We start from the raw sequence: 18,070 nt of genomic DNA, 5'->3' as shown, positions 1-18,070 counted from the left end.
CGAAACGACTTGCCCCCGGACACCAACGGGGACTGGAGCCACCACAGAAGGTTTTCCCTGGTGCGATGACTCAACGAGATCTGAAGATCCAGAGATTGAGGTCGCCCGTCCCACCTGGACAGGATCTCCGCTTGGAGACCCCGCGTGTGAAACTGCGCGAAAGGAATCGCCTCGAAGGCCGAGACCATCAATCCCAGACATCTCATACCCGTCCGCAGAGACGAGTGTGGAACGTCCCTGAGGGACCTGACTTCCTCCTGAAGCGTCCTGAGTTTGTCTTCCGGCAGGAAGACCTTCGCCTGCACCGAGTCCAGTATCATTCCCAGATAGGGGAGACGAACCGACGGACCCAGTGTCGACTTTGGAACATTTATCGTCCAACCGAACTCCTGCAGAGTTTGCATGGCGACAGACAGGTCCTTCTCCAGACCCTGTCTGGTCGCAGACCGAACCAGAATGTCGTCCAGATACCCCAGGACAGAAATGCCCTGGGCTCTCAATAATGCCAGACCCGGTGCAAGCACCTTGGTGAAGACCCGCGGAGCCGAGGCGAGCCCAAAGGGCAACGCCACAAACTGGTAGTGATCCTCCGCAATGGCAAATCGAAGGTACTTCTGATGACCTTCGAATATGGGGATGTGAAGGTACGCATCCTTCAAATCGATGGAGGCCATGAATTCCCCCGGAACCAGGGCAGCCACCACCGAGCGCAGGGATTCCATGCGGAACTTGCGAACTCGCACAGAGCGGTTCAGAGCTTTCAAGTCCAGAATCGGACGAACCTTGCCCTCCTTCCTGGGCACGGTGAACAGATTGGAATAAAACCCCCGAAATCTGTCCCGATGAGGCACCGGAACCACCATTCCCTGAGCCCTCAGGTCCCGCACCGCCAGGTGCAGATCCCGCAGGCGCTCTGGAGACAGTTGAAGATTTGAGGGAAAAAATCTGCTCTCCGGCCGAGAGAGAAACTCGATCTTGTAACCAGATCGAACGATTTCCAGAACCCATCTGTCCCTCACACGGGCCAACCAGGGCTGAAGAAAACCGAGCAAGCGTCCCCCCACCCCAAAACTGGTTGAGGGCGCCCCTTCAGGCCGAACTGTTATGGGCCGCAGGTCCGGATTGACCGGACTTCTGTTTCCCAGACCAGGGCTTCTTCTGAGAGCCTTGGCCCTTGAACGGTTTGCCCTTGTAGTGCGGCCGAAAGGCACGAAAGGACCCCTGAGGGGGCCGAAAATTAGCATGCTTCTTCCCAGAAGCCCCCTTAGCCTTGGGGAAATGGGGCAAGAGAGTGCTCTTACCCCCGGTAATCCCCTTAATCAACACATCCAGGGACTCCCCAAAAAGGCGAGACCCATCATAAGGCAGATTGGCTAAGGTTTTACGTGAAGATTGGTCCACCGACCAACATTTCAACCAAACCAGGCGGCGAGACAACACCGCCACGCTGTGCACACGCGCGGCCAACGGAATCAGGTCCAGGTCCGCATCACACAGATACATGACACCCTGGTGGATCTGATCCACCATATCCAGGGTCGCCGCCGAGGCCGAATCGGCCACTAGGACGCGCCTAAGCATCTGCGTCCAACTTGCGATCGCCTGGGCCGCCATGAGAGAAGCAAACAGAGCCTTAAGCATAGAACCCGTAACAGAATAAGTATGACGGGCAAGAGACTCCAGTCTCCTATCCGTGGCATCACGGAAAACAGGGGATCCCTCTGCAGGGATCGCAGTGGCTTTGTTCAAAACCGCAATAGCATGATCCACTGGCGGAGGCACACACCACCGTTCATCAGTGGCAGGCGAGAAAGGATAACGCAGCTTAAATTTACTTGGTACCGCAAAAGGCTTGCGCAAATCGCGCCATTGGTCCTTAACAGCGCGCTGAAAATCAGCATTGCAGGGAAAAACCTGCGGCGTCCTGCGTTTTCTCTGCGTCCCATAAGCCGCCAAGGCAGCTGGGGGACACACCTCGTCCTGCAAACGTAGCGTCTGCTTAATGGAAGCAATCAACTCATCCATGATTGCAAGCTCTTCAGGCGAGCCAGGGGGAGAATTATCAACCCCCTCAACTTCAGCCTCTACCTCAGACCCCACTAGATCAAGAGAGGAGCGGGACCCCGATAGGGGGGTCCCCGCCAGAACAGCCCCATCACCTTCACCCTCAGAATCAGAGGACAGAGCAACTCTGGGCCGTTTAGTAGATTGAGCAGCCACCAGCATTTGCACCTGTGCAGCAAGGCCAGCCACAATAGTGGCTAAATCCCCCCCTGGGGGGGAAACAGCGGTCCCCTGGCTTTCCACCAATACTGTGGGAAACTTGCCCTCCTGAGAATCCATTGCCCCTGTATGCCAGACAACCAAGGGTTAACTGCCCCCTTACAGCAAGCGCGGCAAGCGCAGCCCACCGCACCACACTCAGGCACAATGAGACCCCCACAGGGAATATACAGACTGAATACAGGCAATGGAACACAGGAATAGAAGGATAAAACCTGAAGAGACTCCGCTGCTGCTGCTGCCTCGATCGGTGCTTCCAGGAGAGAGGAAGTGATGCTGCTAGGGCGCTCTATGTAAGCCTATGGAGGCTACAAGAAAATGGCCGCCGTGCATGTAAACCATGCGGCCGGAGCGGGCGCCGGTAAAATGGCGTCGTTTGGCGCCGTAATCGCCGCTCCACAGTGCATAAAATCACACACAATATTATCCCATTATATGGATACATGTTAGATCGCCGCAGCGATCGCTGTATATGCCCCAACATGCCATTAAAAACATGCCCCACAGCACACAGCTCCTCACACTGCCCAGCCTGACATACTCAGTGTCATACAGCTCCCCCCCCCTTGCAGCCCACAGCATGCAGCCGAGAGATAGGGAGACAAGCAGTGTGATTAAAGGCAGGTTACACAGTCCCAGACTGAGACCCCCCCCAGACAGACAGGTCCCCACATAGATACACTTACCTCACATGGCGTGGGGAACCCGCACAGGCGAACAAGCCGCTGCACATGAGGCAGGGAGAGTCGCAATTCAAGACGCACACAATGGCGGTTCAGAAACCGCACAGCGTCCGGTGAGGTAGCCACCTCACCAATCATCCCTGCACCGAACAGGGATGGGTCGTTCACCGTGCCAGGAGCGTTACCTGGCTGAACGCTCGATGGCAGACTGGGAAGCCACTGACCCACGACCTGCGACCAGGGGGATCAGCCCGAGACCCAGTCCGCATGATCCTCTTCGTCCGAAGAACTAACTAATGCTGACAAAAATAACAGCTAAGTAAAGGTAGAGAGAAAACTCAAACAAAATATCAAAAAGAAGAAAGAGTCTGGGACAAAAAGTCCCAGCACAGAGAGAGCCAGCCACTCCTGACAAGCTAGACATTAAAACTGAGATATGGTTGCAGGAAGTAGGAGGGTATTGACTGAGGGGACCACCCCTTGAGGGTGGGATATGTTAAAGCTTTATTGTTAACATATTCTGTTGCCTAGCTACTCCTTCGGAGCAAAGTCTAATACCCCATATGTGACGAATATGAAGAGGCGGCGACTGTCGGAGGACGTAAGAGAAAAAATATTTACAAAAATGTGAGGGATGTACTCACTTTTGTGAGATACTACATACATATACACACACACACACACATAATATATATATATATATATATATATATATATTACACACACACACACACACACATACATACACACACACACACACACACACACACACAGTCATCATAAGACCCATATAAAAAATCCATATAAATCTAAGTAAAAGCGTGTGACTAGTATACTCTTAAAACCATAAACCTTATCACATCTCGGATGTCACAACACTAGTGCTCCGGACTGTAATTCATTGCCACATATTAGCACACTCCGATAAACCCTCTCCTGGGATGCAGGCATGCTGCTTATTATTATAAATATAGATCCTTTTTTGTTCCCTGTTAAAATCGGGGCTGGAACGAAGTGTGGTCATGCTCTGCGTTTGGGCCCTCGTATACACTTCTCTGAGATGTGCAAATCATGCTATGCGCTGCCGCATGCAGCATACCACAGTCCCACCATCAATCGCATTTCAGGACAGCACCTGGAGAGGATAACCGACTAACTTACCCTAGGGCGGGACCATTACCTGCAGTACCCTCCTACTGAAGGCCTGATCTGCAGCTGTTAGTAAGTATATCCTATAGTGCAGAAGGAAAGTAGAAAAACTGGACCAGGTAGCTGCCTTGCAGATTTGTTCAGGGGGAAGCACCAGCTCTTTCGGCCCAGGAAGCAGCCATTGACCTAGTAGAATGAGCTGCAATAACTTCAGGAGGAGTTTCCCCTAAGCTATGTAGGCTTCCTTGATTGCCCATTTAAGACATTGTCCCAAAGTACCTTTAGAGGTTTTTTTCAACTCTACAGGATCCCGTGAAGATTATGAAGAGTGCATTTGATTTTCTGAACTCCTTGGTCACAGACTGATGATGTATGTAACAGACACCTTCTCATGTCTAGAGCATGAAAGGATTCCACTTCAGCATTAGCTGGAGCCGAGGAAAAAGTAGGCAGTACTATTTCTTGAGTACGATGAAAAGATGTAGCCAATTTAGGAAGAAAAGCCGGATCCGTGCTGAGAATTAATCCAGAAAAATAACTAAAAAAGGATCTGCAATTGACAAAGGCCTGAATCTCACTGACTCTATGAGCCGAAGTGATTGCCACCAGAAAAATCATCTTAAGTACTAATCTCCTCAGAGAAGTTTCCTTTAAACGTTCAAAAGGAGCTTTAGTAAGTCCTTGTAACACCAAAGATAAATCCCATTTGGGAAAAATTCTAAAGGCCTACGCCTATTTCGAGCAAAGTCTTTGAAAAACCTAATAATTAAAGCTTCTTGCGACAGAGACTTCTAAAAGAACACTGAAAGAACCGCAACTTGGGGTTTTTAGGGTGCCGGCTGCCAGCCCCTTCTCCATTCCTTCATGGAGAAATTCCAAAACTGAAATTACATTTTTAATCTGAAGTGTCTTAAAGGAGCACCAGGAATTATATTTCTTTCATATTTTCATATTGATAGCTCTGGTCACCTTTTTCCTACTGGAAATAAGTTTCTCTGATAGGCCTCTAGCTCTTAAGAGGTCTTCCTCAGAATCCAAGTCCTCAACTGAAGACAATCCGACTCTGGATGGTTCAGGGTCCCCTACGTTAGAAGATCTTTCCTGCACGGAAGCTTCCAGGGGGGCTTCGTGGCTAGATTTACAAGTGGTGCAAACCACGCCCTTTTCGGCCAAAAAGGAGCGATCAGGATTAGATCTGTGGATTCTTCCCTGATTTTCCTGAGGACTAGCGGTACAAGCTGAAGGGGGGGGGGGGGGGGAACGCATAGCACAAGGGGTAGTCACAAGCATGAGCAAGGGCGTCCAAGCCCAGAGGATGATCTTCCCTGTGGAGGGAAAATAATTTCGAAGCTTTGGCATTTTGCTGGCTCACAAACAAATCAACCTGGAGGATGGCCTTCGTAATCATGAGGAAGTCTAGTTCAGGCTCCATTCTGCCTCTATAATCTTCTTCCTGCTTAGAAGATCTTCCAGGAGATTCTTCAGGTGAATTTCTGTTAGTGAAGCCACATTTTGTTCTGCCCACAAAAGTAATTGTGTGGCCAGATCCAAGAGGCTTCTGCTCCTCATTCCCCGTTTTGATACATAGGCTACTGCCGTCATGTTGTCTGGCAGAATTTGAACATGTTGACCTTTGACAATTTGATGAAAGGACATTAGACCCAGAAATACCAGAAATATGGCTTTCAATTCTCGCCAGTTCGACGCTTTCTGGCTTCTGTCTTGGACCAAGTGCCTTGCACAGTATGATCGTCTAAGTGGGCTCCCCAGCCCAATGCACTTGCATCCGTGGTTAGTCTTTTGTTTAGCGGAAAAGACCAGATTAGGCCATTTGACAGATTGATCAGGTTTTGCCACCACCAGAGAGCTCGCTTCACCCTTGCAGAAATCCTGATTGGTTTTTCTAGTGGCTGTAGATGTGACCATTTTCGAAGAATGTCTATCTGGAGGGGCCGAAAGTGTAACCTGGCCCACTGGACGGCTGGAATGGATGCAGTGAGGAGGCCCAGCACTGCCATAGCTGTCCGAACCGACACCCTGAGGTTGGTCTGAATCGGAGCCACTGCTGACTGAACTTTTACTACCTTCTCTTGAGAGAAGAAGACTCTGAAGTACCAAATGAATGGTGTATCCCAAAAACCAAATCTCTTGCGATGGAATCAAGTTGGATTTTTCAAGGTTTAAAAGCCACCCCAAACTCTATAGATGAAATCGAATCTCCTGGAGATTTGCTAACATCTTCTCTCTGGAGTCTGCGAAAAGCAGTAAGCCATCCAGATAAGGGACAATGGAGATCCCCCTCAACCTCAGTGGCTTCAGAGCTTCTGCCATCACTTTGATAAACACCCTGGGAGAGGACAGCCCAAAAGGGAGAGCCCTGAATTGGAGATGCCAAGTTGACTCCCCCAGGTTGACCGCTAGCCAGAGAAACTTCTGGCAAGACCTGGCTATCGGGATGTGTAAATAACCATCCCTCAGATCTAGAGAAGTCATGAAGCATCCTGGGGATAGCAGTTTTAGTGTCCATCCGAAAATGTTTGTAGCTTATAGACCTGTTTAGAACCTTTAGGTTTAGGATCAATCAATATTTGCCTGAGGGTTTCTTCACCAAAAAGACGTGCGAGTAGAAGCCCCGGCCCTTCCTGTTCTTTGGGGACTTGGATGACGACTTCCTGTTGCATCAGCTCCTGTAACAAAGACATCATTGCGGAAGCTTTTTCTTATGCTTTGGAAGCAGGGTGGCAAGGAATCCCTGAAAACTCTAGGTTGTACCCCTAAGACACAATGTTTTGGATAAAAGGACTTGATGAAGCTTGTTCCCATTGTGGGAGGAACAACCTCAACCTTCCTCCCACCGGAAGGGGGGACGTCATTTGCTTTTGGAAGACTGAGCCGGGGGCTTGAAGACAACCCCGCCTCTACCTTTGCCCCTTTTGGGAGGACCATCTAGGTTTATGGTCCTGTGCCTTACCCTTCTGGGGCTGCGAAACAGCATGAAAAGGTTTCTTTATTGGCTGTTTCTTCTTAGAGGGAAAATCCTTCTTCCTATCCACCATCCTATCCAGGACTGATTCCAGTTCGGGACCACACAAAAGGTTCCCAGAAAAAGGGAACCCACACAATTTGATCTTAGAAGCTGAGTCCCCAGACCAATTTCTTAACCAAATTGCAAGTCTGGCTGAATTGACCAGAGCTGAGAATCTAGCAGATATTTTAAATTGATTCTGCAGAGGCATCAGCCATGTACTTAACTGCCTTAAACAGCAGAGGAAAAGACTCCAATAAATCTTTCTTAGGTGTCCCAGCTTCCACATGAGTTTTGAGCTGTTTCAACCAGCACTCCAAATTCCTGGCAACCACCGTGGATGCCATAGCCAGTTTAAGGCTGGACGGGGAGGAGTCCCAAGCCTTCTTAAGGAGTGAATCTGCCCTTTTATCCATTGCATCCTTTAAAATGCCCATATCTTCAAATGCCAGATCAGTGCCGCGAGAAACTTGAGAAAAGGCTGCATCCACTCTAGGGAACCTTCTCGTAAGAGATTTAGAGAAGAAAGGAGCTTTTTTAAGGTTCCTTCCATTCTTTAATGGCTTCTGTCAGAACCTTGTGCACTGGAAAAACCCTGCGCTTAGACTCATCCAATCCCTGCTACATTTGATCATGTACAGACAGCTGGATCTTTTCTTCCTGAATTTCGAGGGTAGTGTAGATTGCTTTGAGCAAATCATCTACCTCTTCTAAAGACAGCTTATATTTGGAAGACCTACCAATATCCTCCTCTTCCTCCCCCATCCGAATCCCTGAGGGAAGGAAGTGCACTTGCACCTTCTCCCTCTGAGTCACTGACCTCTGCCGACTTTGAGGTGGATGCCAAGGAGCTAGAAAAAGTACTCTGCTGGGAGTCTTGTCTGTGTAGCTGGAACCTTGACCAATAAGGAACGGACCAAACTCAGAATATTAGTTAACTCTTTCACAGAAGAAAATAAATCTTTGCATTGTTGTGGAGACTCCTCTTTAACAAGGTCTGCTATACAAGTTTTGGACAGAGGTTTCGGCCAAGTATCTCTTAAGGGATTCTTGCAAGAGGGACATTTCCTTGATACAGAGGGAGACCTGGATTTAGCAGTGGCTTTAACCTGAAAAAACACAAAAAACACCCTATTACCTACCAAACTAAACCCTGAAAACACTGAGGTGCACTGAAAAAATAAGCTGCCCAGTAAAAAACCCTGCCAGACGGCAGAGAATACGCTCTCTCCAGGTGCTGTCCTGAAAGGCAATTTGAGAAAACATCAATCGCTGTACCCTATTGTAACTTATTAATTGGCCAACGGAGTGCTGGTTACAACAGGGGAGATAGAGTGAGAGCACAATAGTTGTTATTATTGTTATTAATACTCTCTATATGTGACACTACATCCCCCTCTCTCCAGTTTCTGTCCGGATGCTAGACTATTAGCCATACATGCAGAAATGCCAGAAGGCACCCCACAATCATACTATACCAGTATATGCACAGGTGTACAAATCATACACATGTGCATGCATGTGCAAAATGTACACACATACATGTATACATACATACATTCACATGCCCTCACATACATCTGCCCTCTTCTCATATCTATTCCATATCCCGGAGCGAGTCAAACATGTGTTTTTTTATGTGTTTTAAAGGTGTGTCTGTCCACAGCACTCAATGCCTGTAGCCAGCGAGGAGGCTGATCATGAGCGTTTCGCATATGCTGTAGCTGCTCTTTTTTCCGCTCCCCCCCCATCACGATGGCTGCGGAGGAAGGCATGAGCAAATTAAAAAGGAACTAGGGGAACATTCTCCTCGTCTCAATGAGGCCGAGATGAGAATATCATCTTTAGAGGATGAAGTATATCAGGCTCAAACCTCTATCCACAAATCAGGACAAATCCCAAAAAAAAAAAAAAAAAATCTATGGCAAAAGTTTGAGGACCTGGAAAAAAGGGCAAGGCCCAATAACCTGTAGAGCATAGGTCTCCCAGAGTCATATAAATCATTGTCCTTGATGGAGCTTTGCATATCCCGTATTCCCGAGGCTTTGGGGATTACAACATCCTGCACGGCTGAATGAGCCCATCACATTGGTGCCCCAGTCACAGACTGCACAAACTTTCCTTCAGTCACTCAATGTGGAGGTCTGCACAAATCCCGCTCTGCGCAGCACCACCTCTCCTCGTCCTTTTGATCAAAGAAGCCCCAGGAAGGATCCCTCAAACGTCTTAAGTCCTCCAACTTCAACAGCCATTCCAAATTTCACTGACTGTAGTGACATTTCTGGAGCTTTCTCTTCATCCAGCGTGAGATTTGTTTAGTGTCTCCAGTCTGCCAAGTATACTTTATGTTATCTTCACGTGTTTTAAATATGTACTGTAACTTCCCCTATTCTCACATACAGTCAGGACCATAAATATTAGGACATCGACACAATTCTAATCCTTTTGGCTCTATACACCACCACAATGGATTTGAAATGAAACAAACAAGATGTGCTTTAACTGCAGACTTTCAGCTTTAATTTGAGGGTATTTACATCCAAATCAGGTGAACGGTGTAGGAATTACAACAGTTTGTATATGTGCCTCCCACTTTTTAAAGGGACCAAAAGTAATGGGACAGATTAACAATCATAAATCAAACTTTCACTTTTTAATACTTGGTTGCAAATCCTTTGCAGTCAATTACAGCCTGAAGTCTGGAACGCATAGACATCACCAGACGCTGGGTTTCATCCCTGGTGATGCTCTGCCAGGCCTCTACTGCAACTGTCTTTAGTTCCTGCTTGTTCTTGGGGCATTTTCCCTTCACTTTTGTCTTCAGCAAGTGAAATGCATGCTCAATCAGATTCAGGTCAGGTGATTGACATGGCCATTGCATAACATTCCACTTCTTTCCCTTAAAAAACTCTTTGGTTGCTTTCACAGTATGCTTCGGGTCATTGTCCATCTGCACTGTGAAGCGCCGTCCAATGAGTTCTGAAGCATTAGGCTGAATGTGAGCAGATAATATTGCCCGAAACACTTCAGAATTCATCCTGCTGCTTTTGTCGGCAGTCACATCATCAATAAATACAAGAAAACAAGTTCCATTGGCAGCCATACATGCCCACGCCATGACACTACCACCACCATGCTTCACTGATGAGGTGGTATGCTTTGGATCATGAGCAGTTCCTTTCCTTCTCCATACTCTTCTCTTCCCATCACTCTGGTACAGGTTGATCTTGGTCTCATCTGTCCATAGGATGTTGTTCCAGAACTGTGAAGGCTTTTTTAGATGTTGTTTGGCAAACTAATCTGGTCTTCCTGTTTTTGAGGCTCACCAATTGTTTACATCTTGTGGTGAACCCTCTGTATTCAGTCTGGTGAAGTCTTCTCTTGATTCTTGACTGACACACATACACCTACCTCCTGGAGAGTGTTCTTGAACTTGCCAACTGTTGTGAAGGGTGTTTTCTTCACCAGGGAAAGAATTCTTCGGTCATCCACCACGGTTGTTTTCTGTAGTCTTCCGGGTCTTTTGGTGTTGCTGAGCTCACCGGTGCGTTCTCTCTTTTTAAGGATGTTCCAAACAGTTGATTTGGCCACACCTAATGTTTTTGCTATGGGTTGGTTTTGTTTTTTCAGCCTAATGATGGCTTGCTTCACTGATAGTGACAGCTCTTTGGATCTCATATTGAGAGTTGACAGCAACAGATTCCAAATGCAAATAGCACACTTGAAATGAACTCTAGACCTTTTATCTGCTTCTTGTAAATGGGATAATGAGGGAATAACACACACCTGGCCATGGAACAGCTGAGCAGCCAATTGTCCCATTACTTTTGGTCCCTTAAAACGTGGGAGGCACATATACAAACTGTTGTAATTCCTACACCTTTCACCTGATTTGGATGTAAATACCCTCAAATTAAAGCTGAAAGTATGCAGTTAAAGCACATTTTGTTTGTTTCATTTCAAATCCAGTGTGGTGGTGTATAGAGCCAAAAGGATTAGAATTGTGTCGATGTCCTAATATTTATGGTCCTGACTGTATACTGTTCGCCTCTGCTCACCTGTTTCCCTGAATCTATAATGCGCTCCTCATTTTTGGGGGTATTGTAGGGGGGGGGGGGGAGAAATTTGATCACTAAACCTTTTAATGTTTGTTGCTCATTTACCGATCCTTGGACCCATACGGGTCAGTTGCCACATAAACTTTGTATGGGTTTGCTCTTGGGGTCTGTTTACGCATAGTGTTTTCATGCATAAAAGTGAAGCACTCTTATTAAAAAATGTTAAAATTACAGTTTTTACTTGGTTTCTTTTCTTATTTATTTGTTCTATTTATTAGGATATGCTTTTACCCTCAGGTTCATTTAGACTCCAGACTAGACCGTACCCTCATGTCTTGCTAGCAACTTTCCATAAGTACCCGTTTAGATTCTTACTCATGCCCAGGAGGTTGTTCACTCTATGTGTAGCCCACATTCACTCCATGCCCTTCCCACATTAACATGAGAATAATTTCTTGGAATGTTAAGGGTCCTTAGACACTTCAAGCGCATATGGGCAGATATAGCTCTATTGCAGGAGTCACATCTTAAGGAGTCAGACTTCGCTCAGATGAAAAATCACTGGGTGCGTTCTATTATAGGCTCTGATGCGATTGGTTGGATGGAAAGCTGGTGTCCTCATCCTTCTCCACAAAAATCTCCCTTTTCAGATCAAATCTATAGATACTGATGACCAGGGACGCGTGATCACTGTCCATCTACTCATAGCTTCCAGAGACTTGAAAATTACTAACATCTATGCCCCAAATTCTCCTGGTAAAAATTTCTTTGTCAGTTAACTACTTATCTTCCACGGCCTTCCCATATTCCCCATATAGTTTGTGGCAATTTTATTGCACTTTTTCATGAACACCCTTGAAGACAGGCCACACTCTAAAAAGTCACACGCACAGGTTCTCAATACCCAACCAACCTTGCTTACAACCACAATTGATTCCCTCAACCTCAGACATCTGGCGGCTTCTACACTCAGCTGATAGGGAATTGACGTTCTTTTCAAACCCGTGTAACCGATTTACTAGACTGGATGACTTTTTTTGTTCACCCTCATTGATAAGGCAATTCGGGACGCTACACTCCACATAATACATCCGCCATATCAGACCATAGCCCTATAGTGACCTTTGATGATCAAGGTGGTCAGGCTAACCTCCGCCTACGGCGATTCTCCTCTTTTCTTTGCCTAAAATGAAGATTTTTCCCGTACTATCACTGCAGACTGTGATAGACAATTCAGTACATAAAGATAATCCCAACCTCTATTGGGAAGCTGGTAGAGATTTCCTCAGGGGTTGGATCATATTCTAAAAAAAAAAAAAAAAAACACAATGGCAAAACTACCGGGAAGCCAGCACATGCCTTAGCAGAGCTCAGAGTGGTCTCCGGTCACATAATACCCCTGACACTAGATCAAAGAGGCACAAAGCCAAATGACAGTGCGATCAGTGGGCAGAGCAGTTTGAGATGGTTAAATGTTTCTATACAGATTTACTTTTGCACAAATTTGGAAATAAAGCAGGTAAATTGTTATCGCGATTATCTAAGGGCACCCACCAACCGACTCATATAGCAGCTCTCCGAGACGCTCAAGGGGCAGTACGATCATCTCCCCTGAAAGTCAATAAAATTATAGAACATTTCAATGCCCAGGATTCGATTGGCCTTGTGCCCAAGCTTTCCTAGATAGGCACCAGCTTCCTAGTATCACACCTTCTCAACTGGACTCGTTAAACCCTCCTATATCTACAAGGGAAATTTTACCAGTGATCCAACATCTAACTAGCAACAAGGCTCCTGGCCCCTACGGTTTTTCTGGAGTTTAAATCATTCAAAGACTCAGTCCAGCTGACCTTGTTAGAGGTATACGATGGGATCTGATTGGGTGGTCCCCATTTGTCCACGGGCAACAAGGCATATTTTAAATTACTATCTTAAAAAGATCCCCTGGAACATGGGTCCTATCTACCTATATCTTTGCTTAATCTAGACAAAAAGATCCTTTCCAAGATCGTAGCCTCCTGCTTGGCAGATATACTGCCTTTAAAGTGAAGTTCCACCCATTTTTAATAGGTTGGATTACATAGATGTATGTAATCCCGTTTAAAACGGCTTTTACCAATGGAAACTTTTTTTTTTTTTGCTAGTAAATACCTTAATTTCTGCTTTATTCCTCCTCTCCTCACTTCTGGGTCCGATCGGCGATGACGTCATTCGGCGATTCGCAGTGTGTGCTGGGATGTCTTCCATTCCAGAAATCTCGCAGGAGCTGAGCATTACTGAGCCGTGCCTGCCCCGCCTCCGCCCCACCTCCTCTCAGTGAGTTGTACTGTATGCATTGTATTCAGGCCATTCTTTGCCCCGCCTCCTCTCAGTGAGCGAGGGCTGAAAGCATTATATCCTTACTGAGCTCACTGAGAGGAGGCAGGGCGGAGGCGGGGCAGAGCATGTCCTGAATACAATGCATACAGTACAACTCACTGAGAGGAGGCGGGGCGGAGGCGGGGCAGGCACGGCTCAGTACAGCTCCGCTCCTGCGAGATTTCTGGAATGGAATACATCCCAGCACACACTGCGAATCGCCGAATGACGTCATCTCCGATCGGACCCGGAAGTGAGGAGAGGAGGAATAAAGCAGAAATTAAGGTATTTACTAGCAAAAAAAAAAAAATTTTCCATTGGTAAAAGTCGTTTTAAAGGGGATTACATAGATCTAAAGTTACGAAAATGGGTGGAACTCCACTTTAATGATCCACCCAGCCCAATCGTGTTTCGTTAAAGTAAGAACTGCCTCAATCTACATACACAAGGTTCTTTCATGCCTAGAGTGTGCCAAATCAAACCCGGCAGACGAATATGCAATCATCACCCTGGATGCAGAGAAAGCCTTTCATAATATCAGCTCTGATTGGCTTCTCGGGTCCTTTCCTTCATTTGGTACACAGTATGTATGCTTCTCCGCTGGCTAGGGTGGTGGTTGCAGGTCTACTGTCAGACAACATAAGGCTCTTCAAGGTAGCAGGAGGGTGGAGGGGACACTTAAGGCTAGTTAGTTTAAGGCAGGAATTCTTTTAACACTTCTGCTGCCACTGACAGTGGGGGGAGGTATTATACACATTCCCGGTGGCTGCAGCCCACCGGTATTGTGTGTGAATCTGACAAGCAGACTTCTGCCTGTCAGGTGGAAGCATTTGGATGTCTGGATGTCTCATTAAAGAGAACCAGTCACCAAAAAAAATCATCACATAGGGGAATTTTTGTCCCCCAAGTAATAAAAAAAAAAAAAAAATGTAAAAAGTAAAACATTTAAATTACACCCAAGCACATAAATCCCCCCCCCCCCCCCAAAGAAAAGGGGCACCTATGCATGAAAACATTGATTGCGATACATGTTACATAATGCCCGCACGCCAGAATGAGAGCAATTTTTTTTAGCACCAGACCTCCTCCATAATGCTAAACTGATGACCTATAGGGGGGTTTCAACGTGTAGCCTACGGAAAATATAGGGTACTAAAATGTGTTGCCATTTCACGAGCGCAGGCAGATTTAAGGTTTGACATGTTGGTTATCCATTTACTCTACGCAAACTTGTCTTTTATATTTTACCAAAAAATTGGGTACTTCATTGCATTTTTGAGCACTAAAATTACCTTTAGTGTATTTTTTACTGAAATGTTGTGTTTTCTAGTGATATTGTGTGACAAACTACAACCACCACTATTTTATTCTCTAGGGCTTTTGCCTTCAGAAAATATATGTTTTTGGGGTTTTATGTAATCTTCAGGCCTGTGCAAAAGAAATTAAAAAAAAAATGGCTCTGGCAGTGAAAGGGTTAAAACAAATTGTGAATATTCATCATGTTCCCCTATAAGTGAATATGCATGCACCAACATAAAAAATGTATTTTAAAATTGTACCTGATTATCTGAGCTCTGTGAAATCTGTGAAGCCAAAGGGGTGTAGACTTTAGCGGAACTGGTTTCTATTGATTGACAAATGTCTTGAGGTTTCTGGATGTTGGCAGCAATGACCACATCGTCATCATCATCATCATCATCATCTATATAAATCACTTCAGGCTCTTTTTTACTGGCTTGAGAGGGTGTGCATGTTTTGGGTTTAGCAGGACTGGCAGTATCCAGATGAACAACTGGGGAACTGTCAGAGTTCTGTGTTGGTTTGGGGTTTGGAGAGGGTAAATTACTTTTGGACAAAACCACTTCAATCAATTTGGAGAGATCTTTCCCTTTTTCTGTATCGAACTGATTTTTTGTATCAAACTGATTTTTTGTATCGAACTGATTTTTTTCAGGAGTTTCCTGTTTGACGTGGACTGCGCTCATAAGTTCCCCTGCGTTTTTTGGCAAAAAGTAAATTTTATTATTACACATTACAAGAGCATTGTCTTTAATTTTCGTGACATTGGGATTGGGCAGGTTCAGTTCCTCAGTCTTCGCTCTGGACATAAATGTTACAATTTTTGATGCAGTGTCCGTATTTGCCTTTACTGGAACAATAGATTCTGTGTTTTCTTGCACAACCCACTTCAATGGTCCTTTAGAAGGCGTTGTTGTACCAGACTGCACAACTGGAACCAATACTGGTGATAACAGAGGAGACTGCGGTGTGGTTGCTACTGTGGGTGCCTTCATGGTATTTACTGGAGATACGTATATAACAGAAGGGATCTTGGAGGTATCGCTACTTGTGTTTGGGGGTACAATCCTTTGCTGAATAGAGAAAGGCAGAGAAGAAGCAGAAACGGATTTCACTTCTGCGTGAGCAGGTATCTGAAGACCATGGCCGGTTGGAAAAATTGGGATGGTTTTCAGTGGAACTAATCCGGATTTCGTATTCATGAATATAAAAGATTGGGTTCCCTGTTGAGGGTTTGATGGCAAATTCATTGGCGGTTTTTCCAGTACAACAGCTGTGTTCTGGTGAGCTGAAAGCTTGCCGTCAACACGTATGGTTTTGGAAGCATCGGCAGGATTTTTCTGAGTTGTGATGATGTAATTGGCTGAACCAAGTTGCTGTACTAGTTGTGCGTTCACTGAGCACGGTAAATTCATATTGGAAACGGCTGAAGGCAGAGACAACCTGACGGGCTGTTGTACGTTCAGCATTGGCGTATTTGTTATTACGGGAGAAGAAGCCACTGGAACTTGGTTATCCTTCGTATTTAAGATTGGAATGAGTTGTAGGACATTTTTTCCTTGTGCCCCAGGACTTTGAACAACTTGGTACATGCACCCTGTAAGGCTGAATTGAAAAAAGAAGAAAAAAAAAAAAAAAAAAAAAGATTTACTAAATTAAAGGTTCCAATATTTGTCACAATTTTGATGATTAATATTTTAAGCTGAGCTCTAATCAGACTAAATAAACATTTGAGGGTCTGTTTTATCTGCCAAAGGATTTTATTTTTCCACATCTAGTCCTGAGATTTAGACAGCCCTGCCTCACAGCACAGCCCTGTCTGGCAGGACAGGAGACCTGATTTTCCTATGCAGAAGTTTAGTAACACTACAGGTCTTGTCCCTTCCACAGCCCCATTATTAGACAATGGAAAGAGAGCAGTAGACTGATGAGCTCATTTCTCTGGCACTTTTTCTCTACTATTATCGGCATTTTGCTTGTCAGCATATGAACAATCCAGCATAACTATCTGGCTTCTCCCATCCCCAGGCTAAGCTCTGCCATACAGGGGATGACACTGGTACCAAATCAAATTTAGGTACTTCTAAAAGAAAACAAGCACCTGCAGAGCAACAGCTGATGCAATAATGCATTATTCACAGCTCATGTCTAGGCAGAAACTTGTTAGCAGTTGCTCTATGTGTACAAAAGCTTTTTCAATACCCTGTATTTGGACTACTGGCTGCATTAAAAAATACATGAAATGATGTATAGAACATGGAGCTGCATTCCTTTGGGTCTTACATTTGTGCCTGGATTTCATCTTTGATTTATACACAATTTGATTGGTTTCACTAGGTACCAACAGTACATTTTCCTCTTTTTCACTGAAATGGATATGAGAAACCAGTAAATCTATATACTGTATACTTAGAACGCATCACGTCATGTAACGTTCAACTCTATATTTGCTGAGTTTGATTCTCTGAGTTGGTTTTTAACTGTACTGCAAAATGTTCCAACATTTTTCTTTCAAAAATTTTGAACCCAAGGTTATAACTCCCCACCTCCCGATTATCTGACTTTGATCAGCCTTTCTCAATTAGTGCCTCTAGAGTATGCTAGGGGTTCCTTAATCATTGAGCAATTTCTGATTCTTAGATAAGCTACCACTGACGCCAATGACCCTTTTAGTCATTTCTAAAGGCCCGTACACACGTACCGATCGTCGGCATACAAACGTCGGTGGACGAAGGATCTGCCGATTGTACGCGTGTTAGTATGGTGCCTCCGACAGATGTCTGCGCACAATCCGCGGACAAAAGTCTTTCGTGCAAACATGAAAATATTTGTATGCCGACACCAGAACGGACGATTGTTCGCCTGTCAGTACACAATTCGGCCGACAGACCGCAGATTTGCAAGACTGGGCATGCTCAGAAAATAGAAAACACAGGGAAAGTTAACCATTACATGACATCACTTCTGCAGTCGGCGGACAAAATTCTTGTGCTGTCCTTGTGCTGTCTTTGCACTTTTCAGCAGACACCGACATCCCGGGGAGAAAAGAGGAACATTTGTAAGCCGACCATCGGTACGTGTGTACGGGGCTTTAGAAACATTCTCTCCACTGACCATTAATCTAAGGGACATTCTTCCCATTGATCACCAATATAAGGAGCATTTTCCCCACGGATCTCCAATATACAAAGCAGTCTTCCAACTGACCACCAATA

General features: G+C 45.5%; 1 protein-coding gene across 1 annotated transcript in view; it reads right to left on the bottom strand.

Annotated features, from left to right (window-relative positions):
* LOC309547815 (ligand-dependent nuclear receptor-interacting factor 1-like) overlaps positions 1 to 18,070 on the bottom strand; it is a 57,741-nt gene that overhangs the window by 27,183 nt on the left and 12,488 nt on the right. The window contains exon 2 of the mRNA XM_082247819.1: positions 15,116 to 16,460. Within this exon, the coding sequence (XP_082103945.1) occupies positions 15,116 to 16,460 (1,345 nt within the window). The remainder of the gene's footprint in view (positions 1 to 15,115; positions 16,461 to 18,070) is intronic.

The sequence above is a fragment of the Pelophylax lessonae genome (assembly GCF_965119305.1).
Source record: "Pelophylax lessonae genome assembly, chromosome: 2".
Lineage (NCBI taxonomy): Eukaryota > Metazoa > Chordata > Amphibia > Anura > Ranidae > Pelophylax > Pelophylax lessonae.
This window is presented reverse-complemented; position numbering and strand designations above follow the sequence as displayed.